Source organism: Manihot esculenta, chromosome 12, assembly GCF_001659605.2.
Source record: "Manihot esculenta cultivar AM560-2 chromosome 12, M.esculenta_v8, whole genome shotgun sequence".
NCBI classification, from domain to species: Eukaryota; Viridiplantae; Streptophyta; class Magnoliopsida; order Malpighiales; family Euphorbiaceae; genus Manihot; species Manihot esculenta.
The window spans coordinates 13824268-13843240 of record NC_035172.2 but is presented as its reverse complement, the minus strand read 5'-3'; the positions used below and the strand labels follow the sequence as shown (position 1 = coordinate 13843240).

Below are 18973 nucleotides of genomic sequence, written 5' to 3'. Positions count from 1 at the left end.
CCTCCTTTTTCTTCCTATTATGTTGCATGGAATTGAGAACTTCCCTCCAAATATATCTTGATTTGAATTCTGTTCTTTGCTGCTGCTTCTCTGTGTTCGAATTGAGTAGTTGGTCGCCAAGAGAATATTATCTAAGCATTGGAAAATTTTGATTATTCTTATAATTGCCTTGCCAATGGCTAAATCCGGTTGAATTGTTTCCGGTGCATTATGTATTGCGATTGATTGTTTGTCATTGCTACTTGTCAATTCATTAGCATGGCGTCGTCGAGAAATTTCGACAAGAGAGAGAGCGAGAGAGAGGAAGGTGACGGATAGAGTCTTGTGATTTTAAAATCACACTTTTAATTAGGATTAATTTTATCAATTTGTATATCTCAAATAACTATTTTGAACGGTATACGAATTTAAACGGAATAAAAAATAAAAAATTGAATTTAAACGAAATAAAACATAAAAAATTTAAGTGTTAGACTTTTAAAATAGAGAGAGAAAAATATTAAGATTAAAAAGTAATTTTTTTTTATATTTAACTATTTTTATTATTAAAAATAAATGTTTGATATTTTAAAATGATTGATGTTGAATGGATTGGGCTTTAGATGGAGTGCTTTGCTACGTTGGAGATACAGCAGGTTAGTCAGTGTACTTGATAGAAATGATATACGTATGAACCATTCAAAAAGTTTAGTTATTGAAAAATATTTTTTTAATAAAAAGAAAATTTTAATCATTTAAAAAATTCTTTTTTTAAAAGAGAATCAGTTTTTACTGTTTGAATATTTAATTAAAATCTCATTATATAAATTTATTAATATATTTTAGTTTTAAAATTAAAATTAAACATTAAAAAATATTTTTCGTAAATAAACTGAACCCTAGGTGATTTAATAAAATAGTATTATTTAATGTTGGCACAGTAAGACTAGTTTTACAATTGGTGTTTTAATTGTAGCATATGAGTGATACAAATACCTGAATTATGATTATAATTTAATTATTCATAGTTCTGCACTGTGTTGGGATGAACTTAGTTTTCTTATTAGGCTTTTATAGAGCAAGTTTTGCTTACTTTATATTTTTAATCAATGTGGTGTTTAAATAGTTCTAGAACTTTGCTAAACCCAGGCTGTTGAGAGGCAGATGAGCAACATCCCATTTTGGTTCACTGGGGTGGAGCAGCTGGGCCATTGTAGTAATTTATTTATGGGTCATGGTCAACCCTTACCATTGGAGAATTAGGGAATGACTTGGGATTCATGCCATGAGGTACCCTTTTGGAGAAGTTGTTTGGCAACCCCACTAGGGATTACTGCCAACAGATGCAAAGAAATAAACATGGGGATATAGGATCCCCTTACTGAATCTCTCATGAGAAGAGCATTGTATACATTAGTTGATTTAGGTCGGATGACAATCCTTCAAATGTATACATTAGTCTCATGGCTTGCACTAGCAAGCCTTTGTCCGTTTTAGAGAAATTAATTATGTACTACTCTCCTAGTTTATGTAGGATAATTTATATGAATAGCAGAACCCATATAATATGCATTTATTATGACATTAATTTATAAATATTACGTCTTCAGATTATAACCGCTTAATAATGAATACTTATTAAAAAAAATTAATATTTTTTTTTTATTTTTTAAAAAAATTATCATTACTTATGGTCAATAATTATTAATTCGTTATTCTATATAATTGTTAATATGAAATTATATTGTTACTATTGTAAAGGGAGAAAAGGAAAAGGGAAAAGGAAGAGAATCAAGAAAAGAAAGGAAGAACAGGGAAAGTCCTTATTTTTTTGTGAAATTTTTGTGTGGCTTCTTCAAATCTTGTTTTTTGTGGTGTTCTATTTTCTATTTTGATTTTAATTTGTTAATTTCTTTCTTTATTTTTGGATAGTGAATGGTTTCCGTCTGCCATAATCATCCTTTAGACCATGGTCAGATAGTGATCGAGTCTTTTATTTGTACGTTTTTTCGTGTGAGAGATTTGTGTGTTTGGATTTCGTGAGGGCTGACAACTTCATTTTCATTGACAGGAAGGACTTTTTTGATATTGATGCTATATTTTTGGGACTGTATTCGGTGGCTTACACTCCCTTTGATTGATGATCGGCTAACCTCTACATCGTCTTCTTCCTATGCTATTTTGATTTTTGTTTAGATTGGCGCTATCGATGTTCTTAAGAAATATTATATTTTTTTTACTGTTGTATGCCGACTTATTGTTGCAAATCTACTATCTCGGCGTTGTGCCGGTTTGCTTCTGCTATGTTGCTCAATGTCGATGATAGTGGTATTGTGCGATGTTGGATGGCGACAGAATGAATTTTGATATGCATGGATAGGATTTGTGTATATTGATTAGTTTGAATTGGCTTATAAATTCGAATTAGACTAGCAATAGTTGTGGATTGAGTTTAAATTTTTTATGGACTAAATTTTGGATTGATTTTCTTAAGTTAGATCTTTTGTGCCCTCTTGTACTTTGCCTTCTTAACTTTTAAATATAATATAATCTGATTTTCTTAGGTTACATTTTTTGCACTCTCTTATACTGTGTCTTTTTAATTTTTAAATACAATATAATCAGCATTGTTAAAAAAAAAAAAATAATCCAATTGACTTTTGAAAGGCCCATAAATTATTTTTGGGCTCAGACAGTGTCCTAACATTTAGGAATTATGATGAGTGCAGTATGCGCCAAAATCACTATATTAAAACTTGAATTTAATTAAAATTTATTGTAAATAATATAAATAATTCATTTCAAATTTAATTATTATTATTGAGTAAAGTCTAAATTTATTTAATTATTATTATTGAGTAAAGTTTAAATTTATAGTGTCCCGATCTTTTTCTCTATATGTGTTGGGACTGTATAATGATTAAATTGACTATTATTATATAGTTCTGTCTCGTGGTAATAACTCGTTGTTCACTTTGAGCGTGTAATATTAATAATTTAATCATTACTTATAGAACTATTTTTTTTAAAAAAAATTTAAAATTTATTTTTATAAATTTAAATAGTTTAATATATAATTTCAATTATATAAATATAGTTAAAAAAATAACCACTTTTTACAATAAAAAAGTAATTATATAAAAATAAATTAAATAATAAATAAATAACTTATTTTATACATATTTTTTTAAAAAAATATTAAAATATTTGAAGTTGAAATCTTAAAAAAAAATAGAAGTAAATTTTCTCTATTAAAAAATAATAGAAAAATAGGTGGATGTTGTAAAAATAATATTTGAAATTATGATTTTATATATTTAGAAAATTATTAAATTTTAGAATTTTTGAAAACTTTATTAGTTTATTTCTATATTAAAATCACTTTTAAGTAAAATATTTTATATTTTATAAAATTAAATTGTTTAGTAATTCTTTAAAAATATGTTAGTCAATTTAATTTAACTTCAATTATAAAAACTAATTAGTATATATATTTAAATCGATAGATACTAAGTAATACATATAGTAAAATTATATAGTCTAAATAATGTGAATATTCAAAATAGATTAATAAATTTTTTATAATAAAAATTAAAAATTTTGATTTTATAAAATATAAAAATATTTTAATTGGATAATTTTTAAATAGAAATAAATTAATGATTTTTTTAAAATTTAAAAATGTAATAATATTTTTTCTTATTTATTTAGATTTAAAGTAAAATTACATAATAATCCATTTCAGGGAGTCATGGCCTTTTGTCCCTAAGGTGACTCTGCCACTGCCACTCGTTCATCTCTTTTCGAAGAAAGCATTAAAGATTGATAAGCCCCGCAATTCCCTACAGCCCATGAATTAATACTACCAGCATGAAACTTATCTTGACAAGTTAAATTTCAAAAGGAGTAAAGAAAAAAAAAAAAGTTAAAAAGCTAATTTTGCCTCTAAATTACATAATAAAAACTAAAATATTAAATTTGATCTTTTCATTCAAATTTACTCATAAAATATAATTAAAATACCAAATTAAATTATTTTTATAAGAATTTCAGAGCGCATAAACTTTATTTGAGTTTATTTATTTTTTAATATTAATTTTAAAAAAATTTAGAAATTGTCGTGATTTTATCAATAGAAGCTGGAAAGTATACGGTAGCGGATCGTTTGACTAGTTTAACCATTGGTGATGATTTTAATTTGAAAATTCATCAATGGTCTCCTGTTACTATTAAATTTTTACTGTATGCTGATAGATTGGGACTTTCATGGCCTAAATTAATAAAATAAGGACTCTATCCCTCTTTTTTTAAAAAATAAATAAATAAAATTTAATATTTTTTACCCCTATCTAATTCATATCATATTTAACTTTTTACCATAAAAATAATCAGTGGTGGATCCATTCATAAAACATTTAAATACAAAATTTCCCTCAAGTGCAACTATGTAAATCTCTATCCCCTGTTGAGATTCAAACCATAAAAGTTATGCAAAATCAAACAAAAACCAAATAAACTACAAAATCATACATGAAATGAAAAATTCCCACGATTAATTTAGCCTTTGCTTTTAAATATATCAAAGGCTTCTCTGTCGTATTAATCTTTTCCTGTGATAAACATTGTGTCAAGAAAAATACATATATATATATTTTTCAAGGCAGAGACTCATCCTCTGGGCTCTCCTCATTGTATAACTCCTGGTCCTCAAACTCCATCGTGTTAAACTCATTTTGGTTCTCAGAATTTCCATAATAAACTTGATTTTGATTGCTTACCTTCCCTGATTCATACCCATTAGCAGGATAATAATAATTCTCATTCTTCACATCATAATAATACTTGCCACCTTCCACAAATCTTGTATCGCTCATTCCTTGTCGCTGCTCAGTTACGTAGCCATTGTTCTTATAGTTGCTGTTGTAGCCATTCTTGTTGTTATAGCTAAAACCAGCAGCCTCGTATCCATTGTTATTGAAGCTTTCAGTGTAGCCATTATAATTGTTTTGATCTCCTGTCTCATGGGATTCACTAGCAAACTTCACGCCATTATTGTAGTTGTAATTTCCTGTGAATCCATTATTATTATAGTTGCTACTTTGATACTCTTTCTCATAAGTTTTGCCATCAAACTCTTCATTGACGAGCTCATTCTCAGTTGCAGTCTCCTTTGCGGGAGGAAAAAGGCCAGACCCTTGACCATAGAGACCATGGTCACCATTTTCACTACTCTGCATGTAGATTGATTCTGGTGTTGGTGCTGGTGCTTGTGCTTGTGTTGGAGCTAATGCTATAGATGGGGTTGGTGCAGGAGCTTCAATGGGTGAAAGATTACTCTTTTTAACGTTTTTTGTGATGCTATAATGGGTAAACTTGCTAAAGAACTTGCTCTCTCTTGCATGGATTAAGCTAGAGGAGAAGAGAGCTACAAGGAAGTAGCAAAACACAAGTTTACCAAAAGAAGCCATTGGGGATGAGAACTGAGAAAGAGATATGATTGATTGAGTACCCATTTCTTCTAAAATTCTTATATATAATGATTGAGCTAGAGCGTTGATTTGCCGGAGAATTATGCGTGGATTGAGGAGGGAAATGTTGTGGGGTAGGAAATTATGGCACATAGGGCAGGCTTGCATGTGACTTCCATGAGAATGTCTAACAAAGGAGGCACCTAATAATCTTTTTCTTTTATTACAAAAATCACACACAGTCTTAGTCAAAAGTGGCATTTTTTTTCTTTTTTGTAGCTAACAAAGTGAGACATATCTCTTTTGCTTTCATAGAAGGGATATGTGAAATTGAATTGAAATTTGATGATGCCCTCAATCACTCCTTGGAGGTTGAGTTAGTTGGAGAATAGTAACTAACTTCAAAAGGTGAAAAGAAATTTCATTATTTCTTGCTTTGAGTTTGGTCTACCTTTTTTACTATCACTACTCCATCTTCTTCTTCTTTTCTTTTTCATTTTTAATATAAGAATCAGAACAAAGGGTGATAATCTTAAAATATTAAAAAAAGAAGAGGATGTTTTAAAGGAAAAATACAGGATAAAAAAGCAGATGCTTTGATTTTATGATTGTTAAGTAATCTTCAAGGAATATTTGCGCAATGATCGGAGCTAATTTGAAGCTGTGTGTTTTATTTTTCTGCACATGGTCCGGTTGACTAATAGTACTACAGATTGAAGTTCTGCTGCAGAGACAGAGCTTTGATTGTGTTTGAAAATTCAATTTTAAGGCAGTTAGGACCCAAAGCTCCCACTAATTATTACAACTATTGTTTGTCATCTCAATTGGACCCACTTCACCTGTCAATATTTGCTTGCGGCCCTTCAATACTGTCATTTAGGTTTTACTCGTCGTCAGTTGGGTTTGCTGTCCAATCTGTTATTATAATATTATTTTTTAGTTAAAATATTAAAAATTTAGTTAATATTAAAAATTGAAAGAGAATATATATTTTTAATTTAACAAGTGTTATATTCACAAAATTAACCTAGAAATCTCCTATTGCATATAAAATAAACTATTATGTTGCTTAAATAGAAATCGAAAGGATTTTCTATTATAAAATGAAATTTATATATTTTACTTTTATAATCCCTAAGTTGATGTATTATTTGTATAAATTACCCCTAAAAGATATAGCTATAAGCCCAACCCAGCCTATAGAAAGAGGCTCATCTAAGATTAAACAAAAACCTTAAAAATATAAGAGCAAATCACCAGCTGCTAGAGAAATCAACTTCACACAGATTTTTTAGCCTGGGCTATCTTCTTCCTCCTCGTTCCAAGTCTTTCCTCAAATAGACAAAAAGGCCATAAACTATATCCAGCTCCAGGCCAACCAACATAGCCGAATTAGCCCGATTGAATCACAAAGCAAAGAGATTTTTTTTTATCAACTATGGAAGAAGATCAAACTAGGGTTATTTGAACTAATTAGCCAAGATGGGAGATGGAAATAAAGGAAATCAAGGCTAGACAACTAAAGAAAGCTTAAAGGCCAAACCACTAAGAGGGTCACATGTAAGAATAAGCTAGCAAAAGATGCTTAAATCGACTCCCGACAATAAGGAACAAAGGAGATAAGCTATTCGGCGAATTCATTTGCCCCCTTCGAATCAATCTTAGTTCCGCTAGCAATCTCTACCAACGTTACTATACCAATAAAAAATAATTTGAGCTCTTCTCACTTGAGCAAACTCACAAGACAATATAAAAAGGAGGAGGGGTTTAGAAGTTTAAGAAGATGGTAGAGAAAATCTGAAGAGAATATCCCTAATTTGACATCCTCTATAAAACCCACGAATTGAAGCACCTAACCTTTTGAGTTAAAGCTTCTCCTAGACATCTGGAGAGAAGAAGACTCGGCATGCGGTATGAAAAAATAACCAAACACAAACAACAAGAAAAAGTAAAAAGAAAAATAAAAAACCACATGGCTAGATCAGAATACTCTCGATATAAGCTCAGACATGCTTAAACAAAAATCTAAAAACAAAAAAAAAAAACTATTTATATCATGGGACGATGGAGAGAGTAAACACAAAAATAGGGAAAAGAAAGGTCCGAGCAAAGGAAAGTCGATAAGCGACAGATGAACAAGGGTTAAATCTCTAGAGAAAAAAAAAAAGATAAGGAGAGAAAGCCCCTCTTTTTATTATAATTATAAATTTTTATATCTCAAAATTAGTGATATAGCTCAAATTTAAACTGATGACATGAACATAATAAAACTGTACTACCATTGGCTATAACTTGCAAGGGAGGTAGCGTGAGGTGGTGGTAAGTGTTTACGCTAGCCTGCTCCGATACTCAAGTAAGTATCTCATCGAGTAGAGAAAATGTAATGAATTGCTATAGAGTTTCTGTGTTTAAAAATAACATACCTTTGTCTCTGTGATTTTTCTCCTTATATCTTAGGAGATTATGATGAGTATGATATTTCTCTGATAATCTAGTAGTAATTCGACTGTTTACTTAATACGGGATATCACTAGCTATTTAGGTGGAAATTACGCGATCACAAATATAATAGAGATATGTCAGACCGTATTTGATAATGGTAACTTCGCGTCGTGACTCGCCTTGTTAAGGAAAAAAATGAGTCTTTTAGTGATAATTCGAGTGCTAAGGTGTCCGGATATTCCTTATTTCGAGATAGATCGCGTTTTCGACTCACTAAACCATTTTCATGGGAAACTATCTCGTAATAACAACTCATGTCTCTCTTTCAACTATTGTTATATAGTATCAATTAGATAAATAATTAAAAATATATATATTTCAATTATTAAATTTATATGATATTTAAAATAAATTAAAAATCAATAAAAGTGGAGGATCTGTGAATTATCCTTAACTAATTTTCCTTTGTTTACTGGTGACTTCCTAGCCTTCCAAGTGACAATCTACAACCATCAACAAGACAATGTTGAAGGCAAGAATAATGGTGAATAGGAAAATGAAAAGAGAAAGAGAGTTTAATAGAGTACAAAACTTTAGAATTCGTTAGCATATAGTGTTCCACATTTTGAATGACGTGGCAAGCAATAACAACTCACATATAGAAGTAGATATGAGAGCAACATTATTTGAACTATTTTTTTTTAATTTTTTTAATTTTTAAGTTGAACTAATATTCATATATTAATATTATTTTAAATTAAATATTCAATACCTTGTCATTAAATATTATATAATTTTTGTATATTTTATTTTTAATTGAATATTTAATACTATATCCTTATAATTTAATTTAATGGTAATAATGAAAAAGTTTATCTTTACATACAGTAAAAACGCACATTATCTTTTTAGTCATAAAATTAATTTCAGACATTAATTTAAAAATATATAAAATCACAATATTTTTTTTAATAATTGCTTTTATTATTAATAAGTCAATTCAGGTAGTTATAAAAATAATTGAAGCACACTTAAATTTCGATTTTGTTTTACATAACCTCATCAAACATGGGTATTTTTAATTTATTTTTCCAAAATAAACATACAAAAATATTAATAGCAATCAAATTCAAACGCGAAATAGCCATTTAATTGAAATTTTAACTGATAAAATATTGATATTATATAAAAATTATTCAAAACAAATTATGAACCGTTACCATAGAATAGAATGATGTGATAAGGATTTGAAAATAAAAGATTCGGAAGCCCTTATCACTCCATCTACTATTAAGACTTGTCTTTTTTGAGTAGAATGAATTTCATTGCAAAATTATTATTAGCAGACCAATGGCCCCTATTACGGAGATAATTATAAAATTTTCGGCCATTAATCTGACGGGATCTCTTATCAAGTTAGCCGATTCTATCATCGCCACAGTTATATTTATCTCTATTTTCTTATAATATAAAAGAAAAAAATTACAGAGATAAAAGTACGCAATTATCTTACCCGACTACTCTTAAATTCTAAGCAATTCGTCCTATTTTTTAGTTTAGTGACTGAGCGTGGGAGAGACTGTCGTGAGCACTCTCTCTCATATTCTATTTCTTGTAAATTTAGTCAATATAATTAATAAAATGACTAAAGTATAAAAAAAATCAATATTTAAGTCGATTTGGACAAGTTATTCATAGCACTGAGATTAACTTATTAAATGACAATAGTAAATTATTTGTAAATAACCCCAAACAAATTTCCTCATTCCACGTTATTCATATTACCTCGCAAGAATTTACTTTAATTTATTTTTTTCTTATTTAAAAATTTAACATTGAAATTAATTAATGCTTAACTTAAAAAATTCATTTTAAAATAAATAAAAGTTATGCAAAAAAAAAAAGATGATGACATAATTTTTTTTTTCAAATGATTTTCTCAAAAGAAGGTTTAAAGAGGTTGAGGTTCAACTGATAAAAAAAAAAAAAAGTTTTAGGTTTAAGGAGTAATTTTATTTTGGCATTATAAGCTAGGTAAATTTGCTTATCACTTGTCTATTAATTTTAACCACCACAACACTCAATTAAATATTTTTTTTCCATTCATAAATTAAATTATTTTGAAATACATTTAACCAAGCACTTAAATTATTTAAAGTAATTTTATCAGACAATTAATTTATTACTTTAAATTATTTTATAAATTAATATATTTTAAGTTATAAGATAAAAAAATAAGTAACCAAATTAAATACCTCCTAAATCCCAATCATTAAATTACTGATCTAATGATAATATTTATATTTAATTAAGTCTATTTTGTGATGTTAAAAAAAAAAAAAACTCTATTTAGTTACTTCAATTGAAAAAATCTCTATCTACACATAAATAAACGTAGTTGTAGCTTTAAAATTTAAGAGAAATAAATTCGCTTTCCTGAATGAGTATGTTTAACTTGAATCCAAGTTCATTCGAATTAATAATCTCAAGACAATGGTCAGTACATAAAAAGAAAAAAAAAAGATGTTGTTAGATTTAGAAGCGAGTAGTATTTGATTTAAATAGAATAAATCGATCAAATTAAATTAATTTAAAATTTTAGTTTAATTTTTTTAATTTAGTTTAATTTTTAATTTTTAAAATTTTAATTATTTCAGTTCGATTCAATTTTGATAAAAAAATTAAATTGAATCAATTAATAATAATAATATATTATTTTTTATAATATAGAGGTATTATATCATAATCAAGATTAAAATATTTTAATTAAATTTTAAAATACTAAAAATAAATAAAGTATAAAATAAAAAGTTTATTAAAAAATTAAACTGATCAAATCGAATTGAATGAGACTGATTCGATTTAATTTAATTTTTATTTAAAATTAATTCGATTTATTTTTATAAATACTGAAATTTTAATTTTTAATTTATTCAGTTTCAATTCAATCCACTCGTATTAATTTAAATATAAAAAAAATTGTAATACTTGCCCTAGAAATATTATTCGTAGGTGAAATTCATTATATTTTAATGATTAATATGCTACGTACTAAATATATAATTATTCATTAATTTAAGGCATATTGGACCAAAATATAAGACTAAAGTGGAGACTTCAGAATAGGACTATACAATATTGTACCCTAAAATAAATAAATAAATAAATTTTTGCCATGTGGTGCCAGGTCAATGTAGAAAAGCTGGAAAAAATTGGATTTTTCCTTTTCGTATTTCAAGGGTTATAGTGGGCCCTATGCCACAGCAAAGTGCGTCGATCTCGTGGCTGCTAGGTTTTTGTTTCAGTACAATCACTACAAGCGTTGGACCTCGTGATTCGCGCTTAATTATTTCATATCTTCTATAACGTGGGCCCTCATGCACCAAATTAAAACGTACCTGTAACTGTGTCGGTATTTTGTTGGTCCATACGTTGGTGTACAGTCGCTGTCTTGATTTGAGTGTGAACACCAGATTTTAATGCTCCCACCTCCTTATTTTTACCTTTATTTGTAGCTAAATTCTACACTGTCAATTTCGATTTACATATATCTCTTGACATAAATCATTTTATAAAAAAAAAAAAGAATTCTTTTTAAATTATTTATAATTTTCTTTTTATACATAATAAAAAAATTAAATTACAAAATATTTAATTCTTCGATTTCAAATAAACAAAAATTTTATAAAAAAAAATTAATTAAATTAAATTTTTACAAAATTTTTTATTCTAAAATGGAGGAATAAAGAAAATTTATGCAAAAAAAAAAACTAAAATTGGAATTTAAAAATTAACATGATTCAATTTAATTATTGATGTTATTAACAGGAATGATCAGTAATTGATTTGTTTCAGTTTAGATTTGAATTAAACAAAGTAAAAAAAAATAAATCAATAAATATAAATTTAATTTTTTTTAATTTAATTCTATTTAATATCAATTTAGTGTTAAATTTATTTTTGAGGTAATTTTAGATTCAAATTCATCTTTAATTTTAACTTTGATTTGAGACGTAATAATAATTAATTAATAAATAACTTATCTGATCTATTTCAATCTTATTTTATTTTTCAAAAACTAAAATCAAGTTTGAAGATAACTAATTTTTTATAATAAACTTAGATAAAACTGATTTATTAAAAAAAAAGCCAAAATTTTAAAATATATCAATTTGATCAGTTTTTATATTTAAACTGGAATTTTGTTCAGCAAATTATGAATAAAACACTTTAAAATAAATAAATGATCACATTTATAAATAATTATAAGAATTAAAGGTGCATAATTAAATTGTAACAAAAAAAATTATTTAATTATTTTTATAAATCAAGCTAAATCAAAATAATAAGTGATTTTACTCGATCGAATATCAATTATAAGCAAAATACTAGATACAATAAGCCCGTGAAATTAATTTTCTACAGTACATAGAATATTCATAGTAATACTCATGAAATTCTCAAATCAACTGGAGCATATTCATGTAGAAAATGATGATATGGAATGTTGGAGTGTGCAATCGATTGATTTCATTTAATTATTTGAATTAAATTTAATAAATTATATTTTAATTATCAAAATAAATTGATTTGAAGAATTAATCGAATTAAACTGATTTAAGAATTAATCAAATTTATGAAAGGAAAATTTTTTTATATAATAAAATTAAATTTTTTTATTAATTGAAATTATACACAGCATACTTAACTATATATATAAAAGAGGCAACAAATCTTTTTATCTTGACCCAAACTATTGTTTTGATCCGAGTCCATGTATTTCTTATCATCTCTCACAAAATCAAACTAAATAAAAAATCAATTGAATTCGATACGATCCGATTCGATTCATCGATTAATCACTTATCATAATTCAAAATAGAACAAAACAAAAAACAAAACAAAATAAAATTTAAACCAAAATGCCATTTTAACACCATTCATCTATGAGATTGAAATCAAAACCACATAACAGTAAATTTATTAAAGATTCAATCAAACTAAGATTCATTACATATTCACAATATCATATGAGAATGTGAGGAAGAAACTATATACAGCAATACATAATCATAAGTTAATAACAGAAAAAAAAAAATATTAAGAGCAAATATATGGTACCCACATGGTGAAAAGAGTTGCATTGTTCACTAATAAAGATTGTGCTTAAATTTTTAAAGCTTTCTCAATTTTCCTCACTTGTTGGCTAATAGAAATTGTGAGAATCCAACATCGACACAATTGTCGATCCTCCATGTTCGCTTCACAATGTCGGCACTTTTCTACATGACTCAATCAACCTTGGTTTACAGCATATCGTTTTTGTGAGAACCCTACCTTAGTCTGCAACACAATGTCGATACTTGGTCTCTATAATGAACGAGAGTGTTGGGATGAGAATTAGAACAACAGTCTCTTTGATAGGTGGTCGACGGGAAAAGATATAGCAAGGAAGAAGAAAAAGAACAGAGTAGTTGGATGGGTAGGGTTTAAAGACCGAGAATGTTTTCTTTATATTTAATGACTTGAACAACTGAGATTAATTGAAGTCTTAATCTAATCCCTATTTTTGTGAAATAAAAGGAAAGAAAAGAAATAGAGAATGTGTAATACCTAATTGTTGAATACTAGTTCTCATTAAAAGTCTCATGACTTTAAACTATTAAACCAAACACATCATTTGTATAAGAAGGCTCCTTTATGTATATTTAATCTGTTGGTCGATACTAATTGATTTTTCATTTTTAAAAATCAAATCAAATTGAATATACTTATTTTTTAAATTTGAACCAAATCACATAATAAATTAAATTAAATTAAAATTTTAATTCGGCTTGATTCGGCCATTATTTTGATTTACACTAAATTATGCTCGGTCCTAATGAAATTCATATTCAAAACATTCGCATGCCCATGAATCTATAGTAGATGAATAAGCAAACATCTGCAATTATCGTTGTTGGTTTGCATATACATAACTCAAAAATTAGGGTTAAGCAATTATCAAGTGAAACTGAAAAATTGAACCAAACCAATTTCATTGGATCTATGTTATCAATGCTCAGAAAGCCCCACCTAGACTCTTGGACAAATAGTTCGGCACATACAGACAAGACAACACAGCTCCACATATGCAATTCCTGAGGATTGAACCTGGGTGTCTAGCATGTGATACAAATATCTTTATCACTGTAGCACACCGTACATGCAAGATTTACCAAATACCGTAAGGAACCACAGAGATCATTATAACTCAAAATTACGCAGCGAAAAAAGATCTATGTTTTCCCTTTCAGGATTCGAGTGCTTTGTTTAATTCAAAAGGAAGGATAAAAAGACTAACCGTTTTTTAGACTCGACGAAAAGAAATTGTTCCAGACTGATGGTGCTGATTTCGAAACGAACACTCTCAATGGTATCCACACGAACATTTCCACGAATGTTTTCGTCTGAAGTGCTAGCTCTCTCAACGGATGGTTAGCTATGTGCTCCTAATCTACAACCCCAGAAAACGATTACAAAAAAAACCTCTTTTTTCGCAATTCAAAGATCTTTTATGTTCACTCATTTTTCTGTCTTTTCGTTTCATACACTTTTTTTCATAAAAGAGTTGTGTTCAACCCAATCATCACCGTATCACAGATACTGATATATTTATATGATAAGTTCTTTTTTAAAAAAAATTAAAAAATCTTTTATCTGTAATAGTTACAAATAGGCTGCAGATCTTTTAATATTTGTTAATAATAATAATAATAATAATAACAAATAATAACATATTTATTAATATTATTATTAATTATACTAACGGGTTCTTAACCCATTAATATGACATAGCACATAATGACATTCTTTTGTGTGTGACCCAATAAACTCACATTAATTAGCAATAGGCTTAGTCCAATAAGACCCATAAATCATAAACGGCCTCTAACAAGACGTTATGATTACCTAATTAATATGATGATCGATAGTCCGATAAAGCCTAATAAACAGAATGTGTATTAATCCCTTTTTCACATGATATCTAGTTTGAACATTATTCATAGTCAATATCAAACTTATGATTTCTCAAATTTGAAGTAGACTGATAAAACCAAATGATATTAATCATATTATCAATTCATTTAAGTATAGCTACGCATTTCTCAGTCTCACTTATCAAGGGGTCCATTGGGTCAAAACATAATCTTTATGATTATTTGATTAAAGATAATATTTGGTTATGTCAAAATATAACAGTTCTTATGTTGGAAACTATGACAATCTCAAGTCAAAAGATTAAAATATAACTATTTTGAGATTTACTTATGACAATAACCCATATAGTGATCTCAATGCGTGTCCATCTAATACTTTATTCTCTAACAAGTATCTATAATTATTGATTATATCAACATACACATAATTATCTCATGATTATCAATCAATAATCATATTAGTCATATTTTATTATTATCATCATAATAATAAGTAACCGGGAATGTTAATTATTATGTAACATGCAAACAAATAATAATAATAATAAAATCTCTTCTATTAATAAACAAAATGGCATACAAAAAGGTCCAAGAAAATGACCTAGGGCAAATACACTAACAAATTCTTCTTCTTCCAATAGTTGTCCTCTCCTTTTCTTTTCCTCGTATGTATTGTTTATTCTTTTTTTTTTTCTCCTTTTAATTTTTAATTTTTAATTTATATTCTCTTTCAGGTTCAATTTGTTGTTGATTCATCAAATACATATCATTGATGCACCTTTGAACTAATTTACCAAATTCTTTTTCTTCTATTTCTCCTTCTTCTAATTTCTAATTTTATTCTCTTGAGGTTCGAACTTTCATCGATTCACCTAATGCATGTCATCAATTCACCTCTGTCCATAAATTCATCAAATGCAAGTCAAAAATTCATCAAATGCAAGTCAATGATTCACCTTTGGTTTTAAGGACCAAATTCACAAATTTGAGTCCAAATCATTGTAATTGTTTTAAATATATCAATTTTTGGATTTTTAGTTTGAGAGGTGTATAAATTGAAGTTGATAGGTCTCAATCAAAACTTTAATATTTTACTTATGATGAGAATGAACTATAAATCTATTTAGAATCAAGCTTTTTTTATTGATAACAAATTAAAATTTAAATACAAAAGAAATTGAACAACTAATCCTCTTTTCTCGAGCATGATCATAAGAAATAGGTTGAAAAAATAAATAATAACTCATCTTAATCCTGATCAACAAGCTTGTAGCAGATAGAAAAAAACCTTAATAGAGAAAAAAACTGTTTTTAATATTTTTTCCACACACCTCAATACAAATACAATGCTCTTTAAATAGAGATTGTTTTACAAATACAATCTACTGAATCCCTATAATAATGCAATTATTCAAAAAATAGTAACAGAAGCCAGATTATTTGGCTAAGAATATGAACTAATACCAAGTCAAGAACCTGCTGCACAAAGATATCAAATAACCAAATATATTCTTGTTGTGAAAAATAGGAAAATATTAGTCAACCTTATAACCCCTTTGACAACCTTATACCTATCATATTTTCCATGAACAGGTTGTACTTAATTTGCAGAATCACACTTATCACCTTATATCAGCTGTGATTGCTAACATCCCCCCTCAAACTTGGCCGAGGTTGGAGGCGAAGTTTGGTCCGAAATGGAACAAGGGCAGATTTATGGATTGGTTTAGTGAAGATGTCAGCGACCTGTTGAGTGCTGGGAATGTACTTAGTTACAAGAAGTCCTTGTGCAACACGTTCTCGTACAAAGTGATAGTCCAATTCTATGTGTTTACTTCGTGCATGGAAAACGGGATTGATAGTGAGATAGAGAGCACTGAGATTATCACAAAACAAAAGCGGAGTAACCGTAAGAGGGACCAAGAATTCTTGGAGCAAATAGGTGAGCCAAGTAAGCTCTGCTGCCGCATGCGCCATAGCTCTATACTCTGCCTCCGTACTTGAGCGTGAGACCGTGTGCTGTTTTTTTGCACACCAGGAAATCAAATTGGAGCCGAGGAAAGTGCAGTAGCCTGTGGTGGATCGTCTTGTGACCGGACAGCCGGCCCAATCAGCATCAGCAAATCCTTGAAGCGTTAAGGTGGAGTTGGAAGTAAAATGTAAACCATGTTCAAGAGTGCCTTTCACATAGCGGAGAATGCGATGTACAAACTTCATATGAAGTACCGTCGGATCGTGCATAAACTGTGAAACAAAGTTAACACTGAAAGCAATGTCAGGTCGTGTTAGAGTTAGATATTGTAAGGCGCCGACCATGCTGCGATATATAGTGGCATCAACTGAAGCAGCAGCCTTGGTAACCGGCGGTCGAAGCTCCAAGGGTGTCGACATGGGCTTACTATCAAGCATTCCAAACCTGTCAAGTAATGTGAATGCATAGTGGAACTGATTCAAGAACAATCCTTCAGACGTATGGGTAACTTCTATGCCTAAAAAATGATGCAATTGTCCTAGATCTTTCATGGCAAATTCCTTACATAATAACTGAACAAACTCATCAAGTAAAACAGCAGAAGAACCTGTTAACAACATATCATCGACATAAATTAACAAAGCGAGCATGCCTTTGGAGGACTGAAATATGAACAGAGATGGATCAGCTAAGCTGCAAACAAACCCATACGAAATCAAAAACCTACTCAACCGATCAAACCAAGCTCGCGGAGCTTGTTTCAAACCATACAACGCTCGTTTCAGTTTACAGACATAATTTGGAAACTGAGAATCTGTCATACCTGACGGTTGAGTCATGTACAAATCCTCTGTAATGTGTCCATGCAGGAACGCATTTTTCACATCTAATTGCCTAATCTGCCATTTTCGAACCAGTGCAATAGACAAAACAAGACGTATTGTACCTGGTTTGATTACTGGAGAGAACGTTTCCGTAAAATCTTTACCATCAATCTGATGAAAACCTTTCGCTACCAGCCGTGCTTTCAACCGATCTAAGGTACCATCTGATTTAAGCTTGGCTTTGAAGACCCATTTGGACCCGATGACATTCATATTTGGAAGCCTGGGAACCAAAGTCCAGGTTTCATTTTTGTGAAGAGCAACTATCTCCTCCTCCATAGCACATTTCCAACCAGGATGGGCCAGAGCTTGTCGGACTGTGCGAGGTTCTTTTGGAATGGATGAATCAACAGTTGTTAGAAGAGCATACCTGGGGTTAGGTTTCACAATGCCAGATTTTGACCTCGTCATCATCGAATGTTGAGGAACAGGAGGATCAATGTGTAAGTGTTCTGCCACTATTATTGCTTGTCGATTTTCATCTTGATGGATGGTCGGAACAGATCCACCTGAGGTGGGTGACTGGGATTCAATTGACGGTCTAGGAATTGCAGGTAAATTGGGTGGTGTAGTTTCTGAAAACACCGACATATGGTGAGAGGAAATTGAATCCGCTTGGGATACTCTAGATTCCGATTGGGTTTGAGGTGTGAAATTGACATCAATTGGTGAACTGAGGAGCGGGGGTGGTGAATTGGATGGCAACGTTGGAGCAGAATTCAAAGGTGTTATTTGTGGTGGGACGATTGCAGGTGTTAAAAGACCAGGTGCAGGTAGGGGTATTGTTGAGATTGGTTGCTCTGGGTGCGACTCAGTAGTTTTTAAAGTAGTGGTCCAGTTGTCAATAATTTGACCAGCTTGGTTAATGACATCTGTACCCATTTTAGATTTGTAAGGAAAACACACTTCATTAAAAGCAACATTCCTGGATATTATATATCGTCTATTATGAATATCAAAGCACCTGTATCCCTTATATTTTTCACTATAACCTGCAAAAACACAGATAATAGATTTAGGATCAAACTTATTTTTTTTAGAGTCCCAAATATACGGAAAGCATTTACACCCAAAGACTCGCAGAATGGAATAATCAGGATGTTTTTTATGTAAAGCAAAGTATGGTGACTCAAAGGACAGAGATGACGATGGTAACCGATTGATAAGAAAAACAGCTGTTGCAAAAGCATCCATCCATAATGACAAAGGAACACGACTATGAAACAACATTGACATTCCTAATTCACG

The 18973-nt window shown here is 29.4% G+C and overlaps 1 protein-coding gene across 1 annotated transcript; it reads right to left on the bottom strand.

The window, feature by feature from the left end:
* Positions 1 to 4365: 4365 nt before the first annotated feature.
* Positions 4366 to 5507, bottom strand: LOC110627850 (protein E6). The gene has a single exon (XM_021774225.2). The coding sequence runs from the start codon at positions 5490 to 5492 to the stop codon at positions 4635 to 4637; it is 858 nt and encodes a 285-aa protein (XP_021629917.1). The 5' UTR covers positions 5493 to 5507; the 3' UTR covers positions 4366 to 4634.
* Positions 5508 to 18973: the final 13466 nt, after the last annotated feature.

Bases quoted from the DNA above. Each gene is read 5' to 3' on its own strand.
- LOC110627850 (XM_021774225.2), bottom strand. From the start codon at position 5,492: ATGGGTACTCAATCAATCATATCTCTTTCTCAGTTCTCATCCCCAATG.